This window comes from Vanacampus margaritifer, chromosome 1 (assembly GCF_051991255.1).
Source record: "Vanacampus margaritifer isolate UIUO_Vmar chromosome 1, RoL_Vmar_1.0, whole genome shotgun sequence".
In the NCBI taxonomy this organism is placed as follows: Eukaryota; Metazoa; Chordata; class Actinopteri; order Syngnathiformes; family Syngnathidae; genus Vanacampus; species Vanacampus margaritifer.
Window position 1 is genome coordinate 27,745,824 of NC_135432.1, and position 23,008 is coordinate 27,768,831.

General features: G+C 37.9%; 1 protein-coding gene across 1 annotated transcript; it reads left to right on the forward strand.

The window, feature by feature from the left end:
• The first annotated feature begins 3,301 nt into the window (after positions 1-3,301).
• Positions 3,302-21,954, forward strand: LOC144034445 (rhamnose-binding lectin). The gene is made up of 19 exons (XM_077543191.1): positions 3,302-3,449; positions 4,034-4,066; positions 4,146-4,214; positions 4,425-4,560; positions 6,744-6,853; positions 6,934-6,978; positions 7,121-7,253; positions 7,892-7,995; positions 8,391-8,393; positions 11,182-11,206; positions 11,702-11,718; positions 12,271-12,303; positions 12,417-12,506; positions 12,617-12,752; positions 17,254-17,363; positions 17,446-17,490; positions 17,655-17,787; positions 18,153-18,256; positions 21,893-21,954. The coding sequence occupies exons 1-19, from the start codon at positions 3,416-3,418 to the stop codon at positions 21,937-21,939; spliced, it is 1,407 nt and encodes a 468-aa protein (XP_077399317.1). The 5' UTR covers positions 3,302-3,415; the 3' UTR covers positions 21,940-21,954.
• The last annotated feature ends 1,054 nt before the right edge of the window (positions 21,955-23,008 follow it).

Sequence of the window (23,008 nt, forward strand, 5' to 3'; positions counted from 1 at the left end):
AGAGTTATACAAATATTTTATTTAGGTTCAAAAGTTCCTTAGTGCTACTTTAAGTCCAGGTTAAAAAATACTTCTTCTTTTTTTTTTAACTCATGCTTATGATTGTGCTCTATTAAAGCATTAAAAAAAAAATTACTAAACAAAATCTTTTTCTTGCACTGTATGTTCTTTAGGTACATTTTGTAAGCGATGTTTTTACTTTTGTAAATGTACATTAAATCATGTAAAACACATTGGGTTCCTTGTGTTTGATGCCTTGTCTTGCCTTTGAAAAATTAGGTTTGGATTTTGATTGTAGACTTCTGCTACTTCCACATGGCAAATCAAGCACCACAGTACACAATACTTAATAGTACATCTGCATCTATTGTCTACTCCAGCTTACCTGTTTTCTTCTCTTCCTGTCACTACCACTCTCATACCCACCAAACATTGCCCAGAACATAATTTCCTGCCTTCCACCTCTGACTGTAACCCAGCAAACTTTGGACTTTACATTGTCAGAACCCGGAAAAATAATCCTTACGCCATTAATTTATAACTGGCCATAACCTTGATTTCATTATCATTCCTGTGAACTGGCATACCACTGGGGATAATGTGTCACTGATTGAAGCAACAGTCCCAGAATTGACTCAGTTGGGAAAGCACCTTACTGGTAGGAGTGAAGTGTGTGGCTTTTTGGCATGTGCTGATAGTGTGCAGATCTTGTAAAAAAAAAAAAAAAAAAGAAATAAATTGACAACAGCACTAAAGGGTGTTGGAATTTATTTCTATATTAATATAAACTTAAGTTAATAATCTGACTCCAATTTGTGACCTTACCAAACTATCACCCATCTAACAATAGCATGCTCGTTCTGCAATAGAAAGGTATCAGGAAGCCGGCATTTTCACACACGAGTGGATTTATTCCTAACACTCAAATCTAATACAAAACATCTGGGGTCCCGGGTCCCTATCAATACAATTCTATACGTCTCTGTCTCAAGCAGCCAACGTAGTCTCATCCGAGTTGCCCCAGTGAATAGTTATACTACACAATATTTAAATGACACAGAAACAAAGGCATCCTGACATTATTCTATTGGCTATGTGTTTTCTGCAGTTTAACTTTAGCTTGCTTTTCATTGGCCGATCTTCATCTGCAGCGTCACTGGGTGGCTTCTCCTGTTTTGTACTTTTCCGCCCAGGTGTAAAACAAATGTGGTTTACAACCTACTCTGACCTTATCGCGGCTCTGCATCTCCCCTTGCAATTAGCATCCTTTGTTTTGCAACATTCCATTCCTGCAACCCCCACTTCCACAAACTCTTAGATTCCTTTAAGGGGAAAAATTTTGCTTTCAGCAGAGAATCTTCTTGGGACTGCAGCAAAATTCCTAAACAGTTTGTTTAAAGCTGCTCTATGCAACAATTCCAAACATATCTTTACAATAGTCTTTTTATTTGACCATTTATTACTCAAACATCTTCAAATTAGCAGATTAATACCTTAGCTGTTCAAAATTGGTACTCCCGCAAGCCTCTGGTCAATAGTTTTCAGACTGGATTCGGGTTCGAATTTCCCGCCCTCTGTCTGCAGATGTGACACCACGCGTGGTCTCGTGAAGTTCCATTCTGGCTAAACGTCATTTTATTTGCCTCTGTGATAATAGCCTATTGTAGCTACAGCATGCTGGCGGAACGTGAACGCTACTCTGCCAAGAGCATTCGCGGCCGTATAAAAATGTTCTCACGTCTGTAAACATAGCTAGTTGGTTATAATGACAATGTTGTGCCCGTACGAGTGTGTGCACTGCCTTTGGGCCTGGTTTGGAAAATTGGATTTTGATAATGATTGCGGATTACTGCTACTCCAACCTGTTCATTCACGAAGCACCACAGTACACAAAACGTACCTGTATGGCGCTAATGTCTCTTCCAAGTCACACGTTCTCTTCTTACTACCACTCACATGCCCACTAAACATTACCCTGCATTTCATTGCAGAACACATCACCCTGAGACAGCAAAAAAAAAAAAAACCCATCTCATCAGTCAGCCACAATTCATGGAAACCAGAGCAACTTAATCAACATTCATCACTTTTATTTCCTGCCTTCCGTCCCTGACTGTAACCCAGCAAACTTTGGACTTTAGATTGCCAGATCCCAGAAAAATTTATCCTTCTTATGCTATAAAAGTATGACTGACAACTTTGTCTATTTCAATTAATAATCAGTCTTCTTTAAATAATACATTGTGCTCAATATCACATTTAAGCATGAGCGAATGTGAACATGGTCCGGTAGCAAAGTTTTGCAACTCATCAAAGCCAAAAAAAAGAACTCCTTCTTCTTGTCCTGTGAGTCTCCAGAGGGGGCTGAAGTACGACTAAGCCCCCACTACGGGGTGTCAGCGGCTCCCCACAGAGACTGTTTCACCTCCACAGACAACCAAAATTTTGTGAGCTTGCTCAGACAAAAGAGCCGTTTATGTCCTCTTTTGCAGAGTTTCTCACAGTTGACTTCAAATTTTGGTTTATCATCAATTATAGTGCCGTCGCTTGTCACTGATAAAATTGTAAAAGTAAAATTGTTTCCAAACATGTTTGTAACTTTTTACGAACCCTGACGAAACACAAAATTTGCTGCGTTGGTAAGCATTCAGTGACACATGGTCTTTGTGAGTCGGTGTCCCTTCCGTTTTTAGTTTTTAGTAGTTTGCAACCTTTTTGCATACTGCAACATATAGGAACATAGCTACATATGCCTACTGTATTTGCTTGAGTTTTCTTTCAGAATCAATATTTCAAAGAGAAAAGGAGACAAAAATAGCATCATGCCCCGAAAATAAACATAAAGCAACTTAAAACAGCAATTCACATGCACTTGAGACATTGAATGCAAACACCATAACGTAATTGTTCCTGACAACTACCACCTGTAACAGTAAACATAAATGGATATAGCAGAAAGCAGCACGGCATCATTTTAACTTGGTCTGATAACATCAAGTGTTCCAGTAAATACGCAAGTCGCTTCCTGAAACTAAAGTTTTCCACAATATTTCCTTGAGTTAGACTTCCGCAACAGTGTACCCTTTCAGAGTTACGCAATGTGTGTCCAGAAGCTCATCTCTCATCATATGACAATGTAACCTATTGTTCAACCTTCTTTTCCCGCATGCGGTGCATTTAAGGTTCTTCACCATTATTTGTTGTGGAGGTTGAGGACTTGAAGCAATCTAGATCATTTGATGTGAAAAAAATATTTGGGATAAAGAGAGAGATAGGGATAAAGATTATGGGGGAGGGGGGTGTGGGTGGGGGGGCGTGCCTTTTGCCATATCATCTTAGGTAGAAGTCAGTCATTATAAATACAAGTGTTCCACTTCTGTCCATCGTTAGTGCTACAGACCGAATAGTGTGAAACATGCCGTCCTGCTTCAGACTCTGCTCAGCACTGTGTGAGTATTCACCTTTGAAATAAATCTGTCTCGAGCAGCACCTCAAATCCAGCACAGCAGTTTAAAACACCCCTTGCTAAAGCTAAACGATGGCAGGGCTTTTTACTTTCTCAACCTGGATTTGGCACCTGTGGTTTCAAGGCACTTGTTGGAATTGCTCGTTAAAGTTTGTGTGAGTCAAAGTAGAGATGGATAAGTTAGGTTGTTGATTGCTTGCTCTTTTAATAGTCCTATATTTTAATAGTCCTAAAAATATATCCAAAACTGTCCATTTTTGAGTGGCTCGTAATTGTGGAAGCATACGGCACACCTGTGAGGTTTATGTATTATCTCGACAAAGAAGATGTGCTCACTAATACAGATTTAGGCTGATTTTTGAACAGTACAGTATTTTAACGTGCCTTTAGTGTTCTGTATGTTGTAGAAGTTTTAGGTCTTTGAGTTTAAGCTCATTAAAATAAAAAAAATGAATATAAATAAATACAATACTTAACAATAAAATAAATTAACCACTGTCAAAAATGTACTGGTACTATTTGTCTGCATATCCCTGTACTGAATGTAAGCTGATGTTTGTTTTCCAGTGCTGACCGCATCAGGTTTTTTCCTCACAGCAGGTGACTTTCAAAGTTCATGCCCAACATATACAGTATAAGTATTTCCGTCTTTTTTATACATCTGTTCTTGTATCCGCAGTTGTTTATTCTGCAGAGCAAGTAACCACCTGTGATGGGGACGCTTCATTTGACCACCGTCTTAACTGCGGTAAAACTTCAGCCTCTGTCTTAAATAGTGCCTTGCAACACTATGACCTACACTGACTGAAATGGCATAAAGCTGCTGTACCTCTCAAAGGCAACTTTCAGAGATTTGTACGATATAGACATCATTTCCAAAGGGGGTTGATCACTTTGAGTTTCCAGTACAGGACAGGACAGTTCCAGGATGATTGCTGTCTCTCTTGTCATATGACAGAATATGGAGTCATCAGCGTGCAGCAGGCTTTATACGGTCGTTCAAGCTCACTGATTTGCAGTGAGGGCAGACCTCCCCAGCAGCTGGCTAACACGCAGTGCGCTCGGCGAGACACCGTAGACGACCTCAGGAGAAGGTATGCTTTACCTGACATCAAGTTGGCATTTTAGGTTATTTTTTGTAAAAACATATTTATTTAATGTACCCTGTTGGCTCTTGTAGGGTGAGTGACTGAGACAGAAACATCTTTGCTAAGATATTTGGTTATCAAATATGGCTCACAGTTCGATTCAGGGTTCCAATTTCTCCTCAGCCCTGTGAAGTTTGCATGTTCTCCCCGCGCTTGTATGTATGCTTACGTTTGGGTACTTGATGACAACTACTACCAATAGCCATCAGGTGCTCAGTTTAGAAAAAGGAAAGGAGAGGAGAAACAGAAAAGGTAGGCCGATTGCTATGAGTGCATTATGAGAGTGACAGTTGGCTATCAGCTATTTATTAGCCTCTTGCTAATATGTTGCTCAGCCACAAAACTCGACTGGATTACTTATCCAATATAAAATTATTCACAGAACATACATTACTCAATATATGATGAAGAAAATGGGACTCTCAGACTCCGACATTTGTCTCCAATGCTTACAAAACACTACAGACACTTATGTTCATGCTTTATGGTTATGTACTCCGGTTATGTATTTCTGGACTAAAGTCTTAGAAAAACTTTCCGCTGTTTTGGACTGTAGGATACCTTTATCTCCAAACTTGTGTTTGCTAGGTGACCTAACAACAACTGACTTACCACATAAACAATTTCAATCTACACTTGTAGCCCTTACTATCGCTAAAAAAACAATTCTTGTTAACTGGAAAAATAAACAAACTCTGAATATCGACCAATGGTCTAACCTCCTCATAAATCACATTTGAATGGAAAAAATATCTGCCTCAAATAAAAACCAAATATCAAAATTTCAAAATATATCTACGTATATAGAATTTTTTAACCTAATTCTGGTTACTTAATTCTGCCTGTTAGCGAGAGCCACCACATCGTGATAACTTACATTGATGTTTCTGCATTTGGCAATTTATTATTATATTATATTATTAGTATGGGATTTTTTTTAATAGGTTTTAGGTGAACTGATGAATACACAGACGCTCGCACGCATGCACGCACGCACACACACACGCACACACATACTCACCCACATACAAAAAAATATATATATATACATATATATATATATATATTTTTTTTTTAAATATATATAAAAAAAATAAAAAAGGAGAGCAATGATGACATGTCAAATCGAATGAACAATACTGAGCTCTAAAAAAAAAACGAAAAAAGAAAAAAAAACTGTTGTACAACATATTTCGTATGATGATGTCATTGATGGTTTTGCGACAAAGAAGTTTTAAATTGCACTTTTTAATGTTAATGCCAGTTCTAAACTGGGTGAACAACCCACGTTTATAAATAGTTAACTGCAGGAATATACAGTATATATTGTTTTATGTTCCATAGAGTTACATTATTATTATTATTATTATTATTATTAATATTATTGTTGTTAGAAAAAAAGTTCCGGCGCATGTTGTGTACATACCTATGATGCCCCCATTCACATTTCTGTCTGTTTAGAACCGGCCCTGTTGTCCAAAATAATTTTAAATAGAACACAGATAGATTTCACTCAGATATAAAAAAAATTATGCTATTAATAGTAGTATTATTGTTGTGTTTTTTATGTTTGATTATTTATAATGTACTGTACGCTGACGTTTTACTGTTTATTTGTTTAAAATTCTCTACAAATTCATTTATGCTCTTACAACATGGAATAATCCTTTTCCACTTGCCCAAGTAGGTACAGTAGATGTGCTGCAATAGCGCTTGCTTTAAAATATATATATATATTCTAAATGATTAAAATGTACATTTTCACAGCAGGTGGCATGGTGGCCGACTGTTTAGCACGTCTGCCTGACAATGCAGAAATTAAAATTCCTCTGGTCTCCTCCATTACAAAGAAATGAGTGGCAGGTTAATTGAACACTCCAAATTGTCAATAGGTGTGGTTGTGTGTGTGGATGGTTCTTTGTCTTTGTGTACCCTGCGATTTGCTGGCAACCAGTTCAGGGTGTAACCCCGCCTACTGCCCGAAGACAGCTGGATAGGCTCCAGCACCCTTGCGACCCTTGTGAGAAATAAGTGGTTAAGTAGATGGATGGATTATTAAAGGCAAACTTTCGTGTGACTGCCTTTGTGTTTCTTCTGCTGATTCCTGCTTTTATTATTATGTTTTCCAGATGCAACGGCAAAAAATCATGTGAAGTGATCACAGGGGATTTCCGCAATCCTGATCCCTGTGTTGGCACCTTTAAATATCTGCAGACCAATTTCACCTGCTTGCCTGCAAGTATGTCTCGTATGAAATTATGTGTGACACATAAAATGTGTAGCATTTTCTATATAATGTTTTTAATTTACTTTCAACAGTTACCGTGGTGGCTTGTGAGGTATCTTTGGCACATTTATTTTGTGGTGAGATTAACCTTTTTTTTTTTCATGATAAATTCCTGTATATCACAAGCATTAGATTTTATTGTGTATTTATTATTAATGCTCTTGATTTTGACTACCCGCATTTCCATCACCAACTTTCTTTCTGTCATCTCAATGCCAGATGAAGGACAAGTAATTTCCGTCTTCGGTGCTGACTATGGACGCCGAGACCGGACCACATGCTCGTTCAAAAGGCCTCCGGGCCAGATACAAAATGTGCAATGCCTGCGTCCAACTGACATTGTCGCCAGCAGGTACGATGGCACACTTCGGAAGAAATCACAGTCTTAAAGAGAATTTAGTGAGGTTTTGTAATGGGTAAAAAACTGATGTTTTGAATGTGGATTGCACAATGAAGCAAGTGGTCAGCGTGTCTGTCTCATTGTTGTGTAACATTTGTTTGTTCTCCTCGTCATTACGTGGGGTTTTTTTCTGGGTAGTCCAGCTTCCTCCCACATACTTCTTAGGTAAATTGGAAATTCTAAATTACTTATATGTGTGAATGCAAGTGTGTCAATGTGTGCCCCACCTGGCACACAAAGTCAGGAATAAAATAAAAGGAATAAAAAGTTGAGGAATCTCTTGCTGCTTCTCGTGTGTGGCATCTGGCAGTGATGTTATAATCCACATCATTACCACCTGGTGCAGGAGAGGAGTAGAACTTTACTGCCCTGATCAAGCATCTAAACCTGACACTTTCGTTTTGCTTTGATTAGCTTGTAGGCTAATAATACGAAGTAGCCAATTTATAGCCTATACAAATATTTATTATGGCAATTTAGCTGTTGCATCTTTAAATCAGGTGCGCTGTGTAGTCTGGAAATTGCATGACCTCATCAAAATAGGAGTAGTTTTTAGCACAGAAATAAGCCTATTTCTTCTGCATCCATAGGTGCGATGGGAAAAACAAATGTACGATCCCAGCCACCAACACTGTGTTTGGGGATCCATGTGTCGGCACCTACAAGTACTTGGAGGTTGCTTACACATGCCAATGTGAGTAATCAGTACTATATCTACCACCCACGACAAATTTTTGCTGTAGGAGAAGAAAACAATGCTTTATTTCGTTTTTTTTTAATTCACGATTGCATTCAACATTATTCAACCTTCATAGCAAATCAGATTTATTGTATTTGTGGAATTTGTGTACTTGTAATGTCCTGTAATGTTGTACACTAGATCAGAATAGACAATTTATGGAAAATTTGGACATTTTTATAATGTACTTTGGAAGAATTTACATAACTCTAAGAGATGTTTTTAAAATGTAATTTTCTCTATTTATTTATGTATCAAGTTATCCCAAAGAGAAAAAGAACAAACAAAAACATTTCTTTGAACCCAGCTTGGTTACATTATCTGAGTAACTTTTTTGTGCTTTTTTGCAGATCGTGAGAACCAACCCTCACATTAGTTCGACTTTGCAAACAAATGAGTACTGCCACATTATCGATGTGTTTTCGAGTCCATGTATTCTGTATTTGCAATATGTTGCTCATTTAATTGATACACAATGTAAATTGCAAGTGCAGATTATGTATACATACAAAAATGTTTTTTGTTGAATTTTTGTTGCCTGCTGCGTTTAACCAGCTCCTTCACTTCATGTGGTACTAAAAATTAATTTGGAAGATTGTTGGTAGCATGAAAGGACTTGCAGATCCTGTTTTGGGTGGTTTTAGAGATGGATAGGTGAATCTTCACAAAGCCTTGAGTCTTTCCTTCAAATTGTGCTGAACAGATTTGGAGCTTTGGTGCTTCCGTGAAAGCAACATTTGGGACATCTAGTGGAATAGTGAAGCCAAACCAACCGATGTCACTAAAGAGTAAAACATTCACTCACTCACTTTGAGCAATAAAATAATAAATATGATACCAATCATAGTATAATGTACATGGGATTTTTTGGTGTTAATTTAGTGGGCAAAGTTGCCAGAAAAAACAACAACAACCTTTTTCATAAATAAAGTAAATATGCTGCATACATGTGGGTCTTTATTTGAAGTGGCCATCACTTTGCATATGTAAGTATGACATCATTGGTCATGTGTTATTGCAGAACGATAATCAGACTGAAGCACAATTTCAAGGCAGTGTGATTCAGAAAGTCTGAAACAAGCTGTAAGGTATCAATTTCATTTGATCTTTAGTAGGTGGGTTGGAAACAACAATATAAATTTGGAATAAATATTAATAGAACCTTACAGTAACAGACTCAGAAATCCCCCCATGGTCATTTATGCTAACAGTTATTGGCCATTATATATTGTGCACCAACTGCTTTAGAGCTGCAAGCAGCTAAAAAGGGCCCTCTCAGCTCCGGCCACTTTGGGGTACTGGCACATTGGCACAATCAAATTTGAAATTTTTTTTGAAAATGGCATAATAAACCTTATATATAGTGTGGGCGACTTGACAGGGATGAGGACGACTTGACTGTGACGTGGACGAATTGACTGTGACGGTGACGACTTGACTTTGACCACTTGACTGAGAAGAAGACAACTTAACTGAGACGAAGGCTTCGCTTTGACACCCTGCGGCCGTCCTCCGCTCCTCGTCCGGCGGCACAAGCCCTGCTTTAAAAAACTCACACCATCCATCTGAACATAAAAGTTATTTTACCAGTCACTCACGTCTCACGGGGAAACCAACATGACATTGCCAACATGTAATCTCGATTGGAATCTGGAGATTATTTTCCCCCTGAGTCCTAGTGAGGTGGATTACATTTTGTAAAAAACACAACAACAAAAAAACGCCAGCAATTAAAGAAAGGGCGTACCAATTAGGAGGCGCCTGATTGGAAACAATGCAGGTAGGCTGCATTGCAAGAAGTGCGGCCCCACTGCGCTGGTGTCAAGGCTTGTCAATCATTTGGCGCCTGCAGGGCCTAATCACATTTGAGGAGCGGGCCAGTCCCACCCCGGACTCCGCTCTGGCTCCGCCACTTACCTAGCCTGATTTGTGAGTTCCTGCCTGTCTTGTTCAATGACCATGCAAAGTTTTGGGATTAGAACTTTTGGGTCTTGGATACCTGATCACTGGCTTTTGGGCCCGGCTTGGAAAATTGGATTTGGATTTTCATTGCCGACTACTGCTCCTCCCACCTGGCAAATCAGAAAGCCCCACGGCCACAGTACACAAGACCATTGCCTCTTCTAGCTCACCTGTTCTCTTCTCTTCCTGTCACTACCAGTCTCACACCCACCAAACATCTCTCAGAACATTTCATTCCAGTCCACTTCACCCAGAGACAGTTTAAATTCTCCAGGGATCAGCCATAACTCACTGTAATCAGAACAATACAATCAAAATTCATCACCATCATTTGCCAACTTTTGGATTTTAAATCTCAGATACTAGAAAAATAAATCATTTTAAAATTCGTATGCCATAATTTTATGACTGACCAATTTGTTGTGGTTTCCTCCTCTGCTATTTTAACCATAAACTTGCTGACTGTCTTTCATTGTCTGAATAGAAGAAAAAATAGGTAGATCCTATTTTTTTATACCAAAAAAAGATTCCGTCTTCACATTTCAAGTAAAGTCTTGTTTCTTTTTCTACTGTGTATAAGCGTGTTGTGACGTCTTTACATTTACATAGAGTCGTATTACATGTGAAATAAAGAACAAAATATACCCTGTACATAATGTATTTGTTTGGCTTTCCTTTCAGAATATCAGAGTCAATATTTCAAAGAGAAGGCAAGACAAGAAACCTGTTGGTGAAGGAAGTAACTTACAATTAAAACATGCACAGGCACATATGTAAATGAGGCATGTAATGCAAACACTGTAATTAGGCCGCGGGACAATTCTGAAAATCCTGCAAGAAAGAATTTGCTCAACACACCTTGTACCCGTTTGAAAATTGATATAGAGAGTAATTTGGGGTCCCTCTTTCCAAGTTTTGGGTTTTCCAGCTTATAAACTTGTTTGTTAATGAGTTATTAAACTTTAACTTACAAGATTTCTGAAAAACATGCTTGAATATTGATTGTGGCAAAGACACCTTGGAACTGATTGAAAACCTGCTACAAAGGGTAATTTGGGGTCCCTCTTGCCATTTTAAAATATTTTTAAAGCATATATACTTGCTCATTAATGAGTTATTAACTCTTTACTTTCAGAATTTCTGAAAATCTTGCTAAAACCCATCAATTTTTATGAGTAGAACCGATTGAAAACTGTTATATCGGGTATTTTGGGGCCTCCGAAATTGGGCTTTTATTGGTCATAAATTTACACATTATTCAGTTATTAACCTTTTACTTTGTTTTTAAATGTGTTGGAAATCAATGTTCAACCCACTTTGTAATTAAACTATGAAATTAACTGTATCTAAGGAATACACAAAATTGATTTATGTTGTATGCCTGCCATCAACATCCTTGTCAATGTTTATTGAAAATGACATGAAATGGAATGAGAAAGGTGAATTACTTACAGCTGCAGTTTATGACTCAAGACAATAGAATGTCACTTTCCTGCATAGCCTTCATTTTGAGAGTTCATTTTGCTCAGATCTACAAACCACAACTTGCACAAATGCCAGATTCTTGTTTTTCTGGAAAATAATGATGAAAAGTTAGTGGGTGTGGCTTTTGCCAAATCATTATAAATGCAAGTGATCTGCCTTTGATCATCATTAGTGCTACAGACCGGATCGTCTGAAACATGCCCTCCTTCTTCAGACTCAGCTCAGCACTGTGTAAGTATTCACTTTTGAAATAAATTTGTTGGTAAAAGTCAAAATAGTGAGTGGATAAGTAAGATTGTTGATTGCTTGCTCTGTTAATAGTATGTCTGTCTGTCTAGATCCAAAACACATTTTGTAACTTTAAAATGGTTTGCAAAAAGTGGTATTAGAGCTTTTCCATAAAAATTCAGTGCAACAACCTGATCAACTATGCGAAGGACATGTGTTGCAATGTATCAAGATAAGCGCTTTGGATAAGAGTTGGATGGATGGATGTAAAATGGTGTCCCACCATATACTAAGTGCTTTTCTGACCCTCCTGCCCCAATGAATAAAACTGCACATTTTAGAATGGCCCTTTTTTGTGTTTGTGTTTTTTGTATTATCAATACTATATAATCAGCATCTTGATTTGCCACACCATTGAAGTGGATGGATTAACTCAGCAAAGAAGAAGTGCTCACTAATGCAGATTTAGACCTATTTTTTTTAACAGTATTTAAGAAAAAAAAAGTCCTTAGTGTACATAGAAAAACTGTATCTAAACTAATGTTTGTTTTCCAGTGCTGACAGCAACATATTTTCTCCTCACAGCAGGTGACTATCACAGTTCATGTCCAACATATACAGTACTGTATATTTAAGTTTGAAAGCGCTATATAAATAAAGACAACTTGACTTTCCTAAACAACCTGTTCATACATTCACAGTTTCCACAGATGTTGATTCTAAGAGAGCAACTGTAGAGCAAGCGACCACCTGCGATTCGGACCCTTTAAACGTCCATCTTCTGAACTGCAGTAAAACTTCAACCTTTGTCTTGACAAAAGCCATGATTTCCAATGGGGGTTGGTCATTTGGAGTGCAGTACATTTCCAGGATAATTGCTTTCTCTCTTGTCATGTGACAGAACATGGAGTCATCAGGGTGCAGCAGGCTTTATATGGTCGTTCAAGCTCACTGGTTTGCAGTCAGGGCAGACCTCCACAGCAGCTAGCTGACACGGCGTGCGCTCAAGAAGGCGCCTTGGACAGCCTCAAGACGAGGTATGCATTATGCTCATTTAAAAACTTGTTATCAGTAAAAGAAAATGCTCGTTTTGGGTTTAAAAGTGGATAAATGTAACATTGGGTAATACCCTGAAAAAGGAGAATAGAGAGCACGCAACTGTTATCGTCACCCGCCTGCATTGCTTAACTTAACATCAATAGGCTACACTTGTAGTGACAGTCAGGGCTCTGAATAAATTTTTTTGATGACCAGCCAACATGGCTGGTGACTTTCTAAAGTTACAAGCCAAATACAATTTCCCAGTGATTTTTTTTTCCCCCAGTGAAAATTTCCCCAGATTTTCTTTCTTTTTAAAGCCCCTAAACAGAACGAAACAACAGTATACCTATGGCAGCATGTTATGTTGTATTAAATGCACTGATGCTGAAACATATCGTAAAGTTAATTGACTTACTCCCACATCCATACGGTCTGTGAAAGGCTTGCTCTTTTTCCCCCGATGGCGTGAGCATTTCAAAACATCTTCTCCAACTCAACATACTTTTGTACACTTTCAATTAAGAGACTATGGTGATATATCTTTAGTTTATAATTTGTACACATTTAAAGACATGTTTAATGATTGATTTACATCAGATATATATATAGATATATATATATATATATATATATATATATATATATATATATATATATATACATACATAAATACATACTGTACATACATACATACATATATATACTATATATATATATATATATTGTAGCGATAATTGATATTGTCTTTTGGACGAATTAGTCATTTAATCAGCGCTTGAGGAAGTCGTAATTCCCTCAATCGCAATAGGGGCACCACGTTCTGTTTACTTTCAGTTTGGAGAAACACAACGAATAAAATCCAAATTCTCGTTTATTTATTCATAATCTGAAGTCGCCACATTCAAAGTTTGTGGTTCTTTGTATTACTAAAATAACTAGAAAAATTCCCGCGGAAATTTTGATTGGGACTGCTGACTCTTGCAAGGTGGAAACACGCATGTACTGTACTGTATGTAGTACTTGTAGCAATAGTAGTAGTAGTATAGTAGTAGCACTTGTAGCACTTGTAAAAAAGCAGTATTTAAATAGCAGTCCATTACATTTAATAGAAAAAATTAAAATTTAAAATAATAATAATAATGTGTTATTTTTGAAAATGAAAATGAAAATCTCACTGTCCCTGAAAATGTATTTTAAAAAATGGAAATGAGCTGAACAGTTTAAAATTTAAACGATTGAAATCGGTCAAGAAATGTGGAAGTTAGCCATAATCACCATAAACTAGTGTCTTACTGTCCCTTTAAGAAACATGCACATTGACGCACACGCATTGGACTAACACGTTGGAGAGAGACGTCACGCACCAAGCCTCTCACGACTTAACGGTTCAAGATGCACATTCAAGAAATGGCTCGTTAGAACGGCAAGGGTTTGGGGAACACGAGCATGTTCTCATTTTCTTAGTCGGATAAAAAATGACCAAATGAGAGCAGGTTGAAAACTTATGATTTATCAGAAATGGAGAGAGGAAGGCGCCTGAAATTAACATGTAAAAGACAGGCGAATTAGTCCGACTTCTTAGTTAGTTTGTCTGAAAGAAGACACTTGTGACTACAAAATGTGAGAATTTGATGTCTAGTGAGCAAAGATTGTGGCCATGGTGACGAGTTGAAGTGACGTCACGCACCCACTTCCATTGAGATTGAATGAGAGACGCACACCTCAAAGAACAGCCTCCCACGACTTAACGGTTCAAGATACAGATTCAAAAAATGGCTCGTTAGAACGGCAAGGGGTTGGGGAACACGAGCATGAAAAGAATGAAAAGAAAAGAATAAACCCATTTTTGTAGGATAGTAATATGTGCTGCTTGCTACGCTCAGCAGTCCCATAACTAGAAAAATTCCCGCAGAAATTTTGAATGGGACTGCTGACTCTTGTAAATGAGCTGAACAGTTTAAAATTCAAACGACTGGAATCGGTCAAGAAATGTGGAAGTTAACCATAATCAACATCAACTAAAAGTATCTCACTGTCCCTGAAAATGTATTTAAAAAAATGTAAATGAGCTGAACAGTTTAAAATTTAAACGACTGGAATCGGTCAAGAAATGTGGAAGTTAACCATAATCAACATCAACTAAAAGTATCTCACTGTCCCTTTAAGAAAAATGCACTTTCACACACACACATTTGACTTGGAGACGTCACGCACCCAACATTCCATTGATATTGTATGAGAGGCGCACACCTGGAACAAAAGCCTCTCACGACTTAACGGTTCAAGATGCACATTCAAGAAATGGCTCGTTAGAACGGCAAGGGTTTGAGGAACACGAGCATGTTCTAATTTTTTTAATCGGATGGAAAATGACCAAACAAGAGCAGGTTGAAAACTTATGTTTTATCAGAAATGCAGGGGTAAAGGCGCCTGAGTTTAACATGGAAGAGATAGGCGAGTTCGTCCGACTTCTCCTCGCTTAAAGTGAAAATAAAGGTACTAAATGACACCTTAGCCAAATAAAAGTTAGTTTGTCTGAAAGAAGAGACTTGTCACTACAAAATGTGAAAATGTGATGTCTAGTGAGCAAAGATTGTGGTCATGGTGACGAGTTGAAGTGAAACTTTTGACTTTTGGAAATATTTTTTTTGGGTTCCCGCCACTCAAAGCCTAATTGCTACACAGAGTGTAATAGAAGGCTATTTCACTCACTGTCTTTGAACCCGCACAGGGGGGAGAGCTTTCATTCCTTAAAATAAATTTCGACACTGAGCTAAAGATGGGAAAAATTGCTACAAAATGAGCTAAAATTCATATCGGTCGGATAACGTATGCGCGCGCAGCGTGTCTTCGAAAAAGGTGCTTGATCTGTAATTTGTCCCCCCTTTCTCCATTCATTTCCTATGGGAGTTTTTTGGGAATTGCGTCGCCATGGTAACTTGGAATTCCTAGAAAAGTAATGCCGCACCTAGTCAGATCGAGCCGCATCGTTTGATACCTCATTTGTCCCGGTGCGATCTACGGTACGGGCCGCATTTTTGCGGAAAAATCTGGGGATTTTCTAGGGTGGAGAGTAATATGTGCTGCTTTCAGCAGTCCCATAATAATTTACGCAACAAGAAACCCATTTTCTAGGATAGTAATATGTGCTGCTTGCTTCGCTCAGCAGTCCCATAATTACTAATCCACTCGGACAGAAGTACAATTGAGACTGAACTAGATTTTTTTTAAAAAAAACATGCATTTATTCACTAGAGAGAGAGAGAGAGATAATTTTTTGTATATATATATATATATATATATATATATATATATATATATAAATTTGTGTGTGTGTGTGGGGGGGGGGGTCTCACACACACACACACACACCTAACTCATGGGTTGCAAAGATGACACCAATTGCATAGTGAGACTAAACCACAAGGTCACATGCCACTATCTTAAATCGAGTTGCTGTTACTTATTCTGGAACAACTTTGGTGAAATGCAATTAAAACAGTCATTATATTTTCATTACCAGACAATCAGAGAGACAACATTTAACATATTCTAGTTGTACCGATAGTTTTAATGTGGTGATTACCTTAAAAAGGCGACTAGAAACAGGAAAAATGAGAGCATGCAGCTATTGTCTTCACTCGTCTGTGTTGAATGAAGCGTGAGGTGAGCGGATCCCCACTTTTTCCCAAAACATCACCAGCACATTGCAGAATAATCGATCTCCACACAAAAAAGAGCTGTGTCATCCCTTAGTAGCCATTCGATTTCACCCAACATCAATATAAAGGTAAACATGAAATATTCTTTTGAAAACAATAGTACATTGAAACATCCCAACACTATATTAAATTAAATTAACCCAGGTGATTTCTCCCCAATCCAAGATTGACTGATTATGCCTGTCACAAGATCGTATTAGATTAGAATAACATGTTGCATCTGACATGGTGGGTGACTTTGTTAAGCACTTTTACACACACAAAACCCACGTTTCACTCAAATAGAATACTTCTTATACACACTATTAAACATAATACAATACAAAATACAATTTTTTATAGAACATGAACTAAATTTCACTCAAATATAAATCAATATTATTATTATAATTATTATTATTATTATTATTATTATTATACGCTCGACCATTTATAACCATTTACAGTACTTTACTTAATTTACTTACATATATGGTTATTTATTTTAAAGTGTTCTATAAATAAATTGGAGTTTATATGTGTTCTTATTGCAATAATCCTCTTTTTTTTTTTCCTGGAGAGCTCAGTCAGTATTGTTCATTCGGTAATTTTACCAATTTGACATGTCATCATCATTGCTCTCCTTTTTTTTTTTATTGCAATAATCCTTTCCCTCTTGCCCAGGGGGTACGCCGGCATGCTGTATGTGCTGCTACTTGCTTTTTATAAAAGGCAAACTATGTCGTGACTACCTTTGTGTTTCTTCTGACCCATGCTTTTATCATTATGTCTGCAGATGCAACGGCAAAAAAACATGTGTTACAAACACGGCGGCTTTCCGCAATTCTGATCCCTGTTTTGGCACCTTCAAGTATTTGCAGACCAATTTCACCTGCGTGCCTGCAAGTATGTCGCGTGCTTAAAATGATGTATGACAAAAGGAATGCGTACCATTTTATATCTAATGTTTTTAATTTACTTTGAACAGTTACCGTGGTGGCATGTGAGGGATCTTTGGCACAGTTGTGTTGTGGTGAGATTAATCTTTTTTCATGATGAAATCCTGTATAACTAGCATCATTGCATAGATTATATTTTATTGTGTTTTTATTTTGAATTCTCCTGAATACTTATTTGGATTTTGACTACCCACATTACCATCATCAATCAACCTTCTTTCTCTCATCTTGATGCCAGATGAAGGACAAGTAATTTTCGTCTTGGGTGCTGACTATGGACGCCGCGACCAGACCACGTGCGCGTTTAGAAGGCCTCCGGGCCAGGTACAAAATGTGGAATGCCTGCGTCCAACTGACCTTGTTGCCACCAGGTACGACTTACGACACACTTTGAAAGAAATCACAGCCTGATCTAATGAGAATTTTGTGAGGTTTTATAACGGGTAGAAAACAGACATTATTTAAGCAGTTAAGTTTTGATCGTGGATGGCAAAACGAAGCATGGGGTTAGCATAACTGGTGTGGGTTTTCTTTGGGCCTCCTGCAGAAGTGGAGTTGAACTTTCCTGCCCTATCAAACATGTCTGCCTGACACTCTCAGTTTGCTTTTACAAGCTTATACATTTTTAAATGGTGATATTAAGGTCCAGACACCCTAATATTACAGTTGTGAAATTATTCAATTAGGTCTGTCGTAATTATTTACAGTATTAAGTCTATTTCTTCCACATCCATAGTTGCAATGGGGAAAACAACTGTACGATCAAAGCCAGCAATCGCGTGTTTGGAGACCCCTGTGGAGGCACCTACAAGTACTTGGAGGTTGCTTACGTGTGCCAATGTAAGTAATCAGCACTATATCTACCACCTCCAACTACTTTTTACTCTAGGAGAAATTTCTTTATTTTAGGTTTTTCTTATTGACAATTTGATTCAACATTATTCAACTATAATAGCAAATCATATTAATTGTGTCGTGCGTGACTTTTTCTAGTTATAATGTAATGTTGTACACAAGTGGCCATTTATGAAGATTTGTACATTTTGCAAATGTACCAAAGAATTTTGAGTGTGATTGTACATATTTGGCATACTAATTTTCAATGGAGATGTTTCTTAAAACAGATTTTTAAAAAAAATGTTTATGCATTAAGTCATCCCACAATGAAAAAGAACAAAAAAAAATGTATTTCTTTGAACATAGCTTGCTTACATTAACTTAGCTTTTTTGCTTTTTGCAGATCCTGAGAGCTCAGCCTAGCCAACCCTGAAATGTAGTTTGACTTAGTAAACAAAGTGGATTACTATGTTATTGAGTCCATTTCTTTCTGTATTTGCAATACGTTGCTCATTTAAATGATATACTGATATATTGTAAGTGCAGATTCAGTCAGTGCCAGTTGAAAAACATCACTGTACTGTATATTTGTATTAATTAAACACACACACACACAATCTCTTGAAATGATGACTCAATAAAGATATTTGGAAGCAAGACACAATTAAATTGATTGAAAACAGTGTTTCCCAACCAAGCCAAGCACCCCGAACGAGCTTGGACAACCCTTCTCTCTTCTGCACTGCAACTGTTAAAAAAACTAACAAAAAAAACACTGTTGCTCTTCAAATTATACTTTTCCTATCCACTTTTAACCTATTTTAACCTCTTTTAAGATTTTCACTTAATCACAGGGCTGAGAGGGTTACTTTTGAAATGTATTCTGATACAGTTGCTACTTACCTGTTAAAAAATGTAGTTCGTACGTAATCAAAGTCCTGTAATAGTAAAGTAATGTAACTTGAATACTTTAATAGTTGCTTATGCCTATCCTATAACAAATATGTCAACAACAACAGAATCAAACAAAGGCACAGTGGCACACACTTTTGACTGCACCTGTTGACAGCCAGCAAACGAGCACATAGAAGTGAGCAGTTGAGCGCTCATCAACATCCATCCATCATACAGCCGTCAATTTTCCACAATACTACCAACATCATAAGTCAAAACGATTTTATGCATAACCTAATGTCAATGTCATTTTTATTTTTTTTTTATCAGTGTGGACAGGGTACTATACGTGTTGTACTTCTTTTTTTTTAAGAATCATTTGCTAGTTGTTTGTTAAAACTAAACTTCGTTTTTCAGTAAAACATACCAGTACTCTAAATACTAGTTATGATAATGCTGTTCCCAATTTTGCAATATATATATATATATATATATATATATATATATATATTCTGACATAGCAAACGTTAAGGTAGGGTTTGAAGGATTTCCGTTGCAGTTTGTAAACACAATATTCAAAACTGATGTTCGACGAAGCCATGGACAGCAGCCAACCAGGAACGAGCGCAAAACCAGTTCACCAGTTAGGAGCGGGGTTCACATAGCTGAATTTGCATTTTCAGACAAGACATAGGAATCAAACACAAGGGGAGTAGAGAAATCCGTGGAACCAGCCCACCAATCAGGAGCGGCGGGTTCGCATTTGCAAATGCCACTTGCCTCCGCGATTTATAATCGCGATTCGCCTGCTGGTATGTACAGGGTGGGGGAAAAAATGCTCAGTGTAAATGTAATCATATAAGCAATGTTTGACTCCTAGCATGTCGCTAAATTAGCAGGCTAACATTCTGGTTTGGCACTTAACAGTCTAACAGCAAGCAAGCCAACTCTGCGTCGCTATTAAGCCCAAGCCTCTCTCCCTCTCCCCTCTTCCCCTCTCTCTCTCCCTCTTTTGAAAGCTTTTGAAATCAACATTTCCCATGGTAGGTGTAACTCACATTATGGTTGTCGGCTAGCGGGCTAGCGTGCAAGACGCTGCAGCGTGTACCATGCCGCTGGACTCTCAGCTCACACTTTGGTCCTTCAGCAAGTCGAGTAAGTTCCAAACGGTGAATACCGGTCGCCATTTCCTCTTCTTGTTGGTGAAGCTTTTTTAACTCTTTGACTGCCAGACGTTTTCAAAAACGGGTTGTCGCCAGTGCCAGCCGATTTAAGCATTTTGACTGATCTTTCAAGGTCCACAGAAAATGTTGTGTTTGGACTATGGAAACACTCATCTTTCATCAGAAAAAAAAGTTTGTTAATACCTTATTCCGTTCTTCAGTAATCAACAATAGAAAATGGTTACTTTCACCGAAATGCTCTGTTTTGCAACAAAAAGCGGAGAAAAAGAGCTTTTTGTGAAACGATGTTATTTCATGCACTCCAGTGAATTGTACACTTCTTTTTGTCCATGAATGATCCCACAAACACCTAAATAGTGCTTTACTTCTGTAAAACACTATCACCAACAATGAAAAAGTGTTTTTAGTTTGCAAAATACGTTTATTTCCATTCAACAGTGTAACAATTTGACAAAACAATTTCGCAAACTATTTACAAATGTGTGCAACTGTGGTACTATTTACAATTATGTGGATGTTTAAAATACAGTTTTTCTTTTTGTAACACTACCCTGCGTGCAAGGAGAGGGAGCAGGATTTGCACAACAGATTCGTTTCACTTCGATTGTCCTTTTCGCGTGCAGACGTTACACTTTCTTGACGGCCTTTTTTTCCGGGGAATAGCAAGTAGCAGACTGTACCCACTCCTCCGATGAATATGCATTAGACTCGGGGTACTCTTCGTCGTCCGATTGAACGTCCGCCTGAGCGTGCTCGGTTGTGCTCCGCGTTTTCCGGTGTTAGCATCGCTAGCCCGTGAACCTTTATGACGTCGTCATAGCCGCCGCGTCAACGCTTCCAACTTCGGCGTCAACCTCGGAGTCACCATCATCATCATCGATGATGATCATCGTCGTCATCAATGTGCTCTTTAGCGTTGGTCGATGCCTTTCGTCTTTGAAAAAAACTGCTCGAGCGTGAGCTGCTTGCAACCGGTCGCCATTATGGCTTCTTCAGTCATTGTCCCCTCAACACTCTAGCTCCGTCTCACGTCTTCTACTGACGCCTACCCAATCTTGTCAAAAGAGAGTCATTGCTGCCATCTAGGGGCCAAAAATAGTCATTAGGCTAACTAGATCTGCTTGAAACATTCACCACAGCTGGCCAAGGCTTTCCTCCACCCGTTTCAAAAAAAAAAAATTGGATGACGTCTTTTAACGTCATTGGCGGCCCTCCGTAGGTTTTTACTTGACGTCTTTTAACGTCCATGGCAGTCAAAGAGTTAATCTCTCTCTCTCTCTCTCAAACTGTAAATCGTGACAGATTTTTTCTATTTTCCCTAGCGGATAGATTTTTTTCCCTACAAAGTTGTATAGGTTATTTGCCGCATTGTAGGGAATAAAAAGTTTTGACATCTTGGTGTAAATTTTTCACAAAAACGTGGGATTTGAACAGGGGTGTGTAGACTTTTATTTATTTTACCCCTTCCCTCCAACTCACCTGTGACCCTAACAATAAATAGAAAATGGATGCCTGATGAATTGATTAATTAACAGATGGTGTTTATCTTTCATTTTAACAGACGTAATTCAAACGCGAAAACATGAGCGATGCAGACGAGGCTATTGAAGAGAAAACATGGCGTGAGGCCCAAGAACAGAAAGAATGAAAGCAGCAGATAAAAAAGGAAAAAGAGCGCATGGAGAAGGGAAATTGATGTTTTTTTAATGAGAAAATTGTTTCTTTTTGTACCATCACTGAAACAAAATATTAAAACTGGTGTCTTCTTCACAGTGAGTACTACAGTGTGTTATTTTTTAAACAAATACAAATGTCTTCGACCACTTTCTGTGAACAAATTTGTGTCTTTCTTAAACACTATTGTCATGCAACATGTCAGTCAGTTACATAGTGAATTGTTTCATTATATAAACTGTGACGATTTTTTTGTGTAACATTGCAAAAGTAAATAAATAAAATTACTTAAATATTAAATCCAATTAATTCAATATTAATATTCCTCGGAAATTGTGTGCTTCAAAAAGTCGAACCATAAAATATGTTTTAAAATGTTACGTATGCAAAACTGAGTCAGTTGCTGGACAGATAATAAATGTCTTACACAAGTAAAAGTAAGCTCATGAGTCTTCTTCGCCTGAAGACTTCCATACATTTCCCCGCCACTCTTATGAGGCGCTCCCCCTAGCGGCCTGCCAAGTAATTGCTCAATAAGTAATGGAGCCGTTATGATAGAAATACAAATATCGCGATACTTGCGTGGGCGTATTGATAATCTATCGGGAGACAAAGTATCACGATTTATCGTGATATCGATACAACGTCACACTCCTACCATACAGTAGGCAGAGATGCTAAGTGTTGTCTAATGTCTACTGTATAATTAGGGTTGGGGAATCCAGGTCCAGAAAGTAGAAACCCTGCCACAGATTGGCTTTTGCCACAGGTGCTTCTACTCAAACTGCCAGATAAATTAGCTTGTATCCACCTGTTGAGTAAAAGCACCTGTGGCTAAAGCCAAACTGTTTCAGGGTTTTTACTTTCTGGATATGGATTCCCCAACCTTGTGTATAATATATCCATTTATTGTTTTGATGTGTGGGCTATTGTGCTGGTTCTGTTACTACACTCATTCAGCATCATGCAGATAGAGCCAACTTTCTATTACATTATCCTTGTG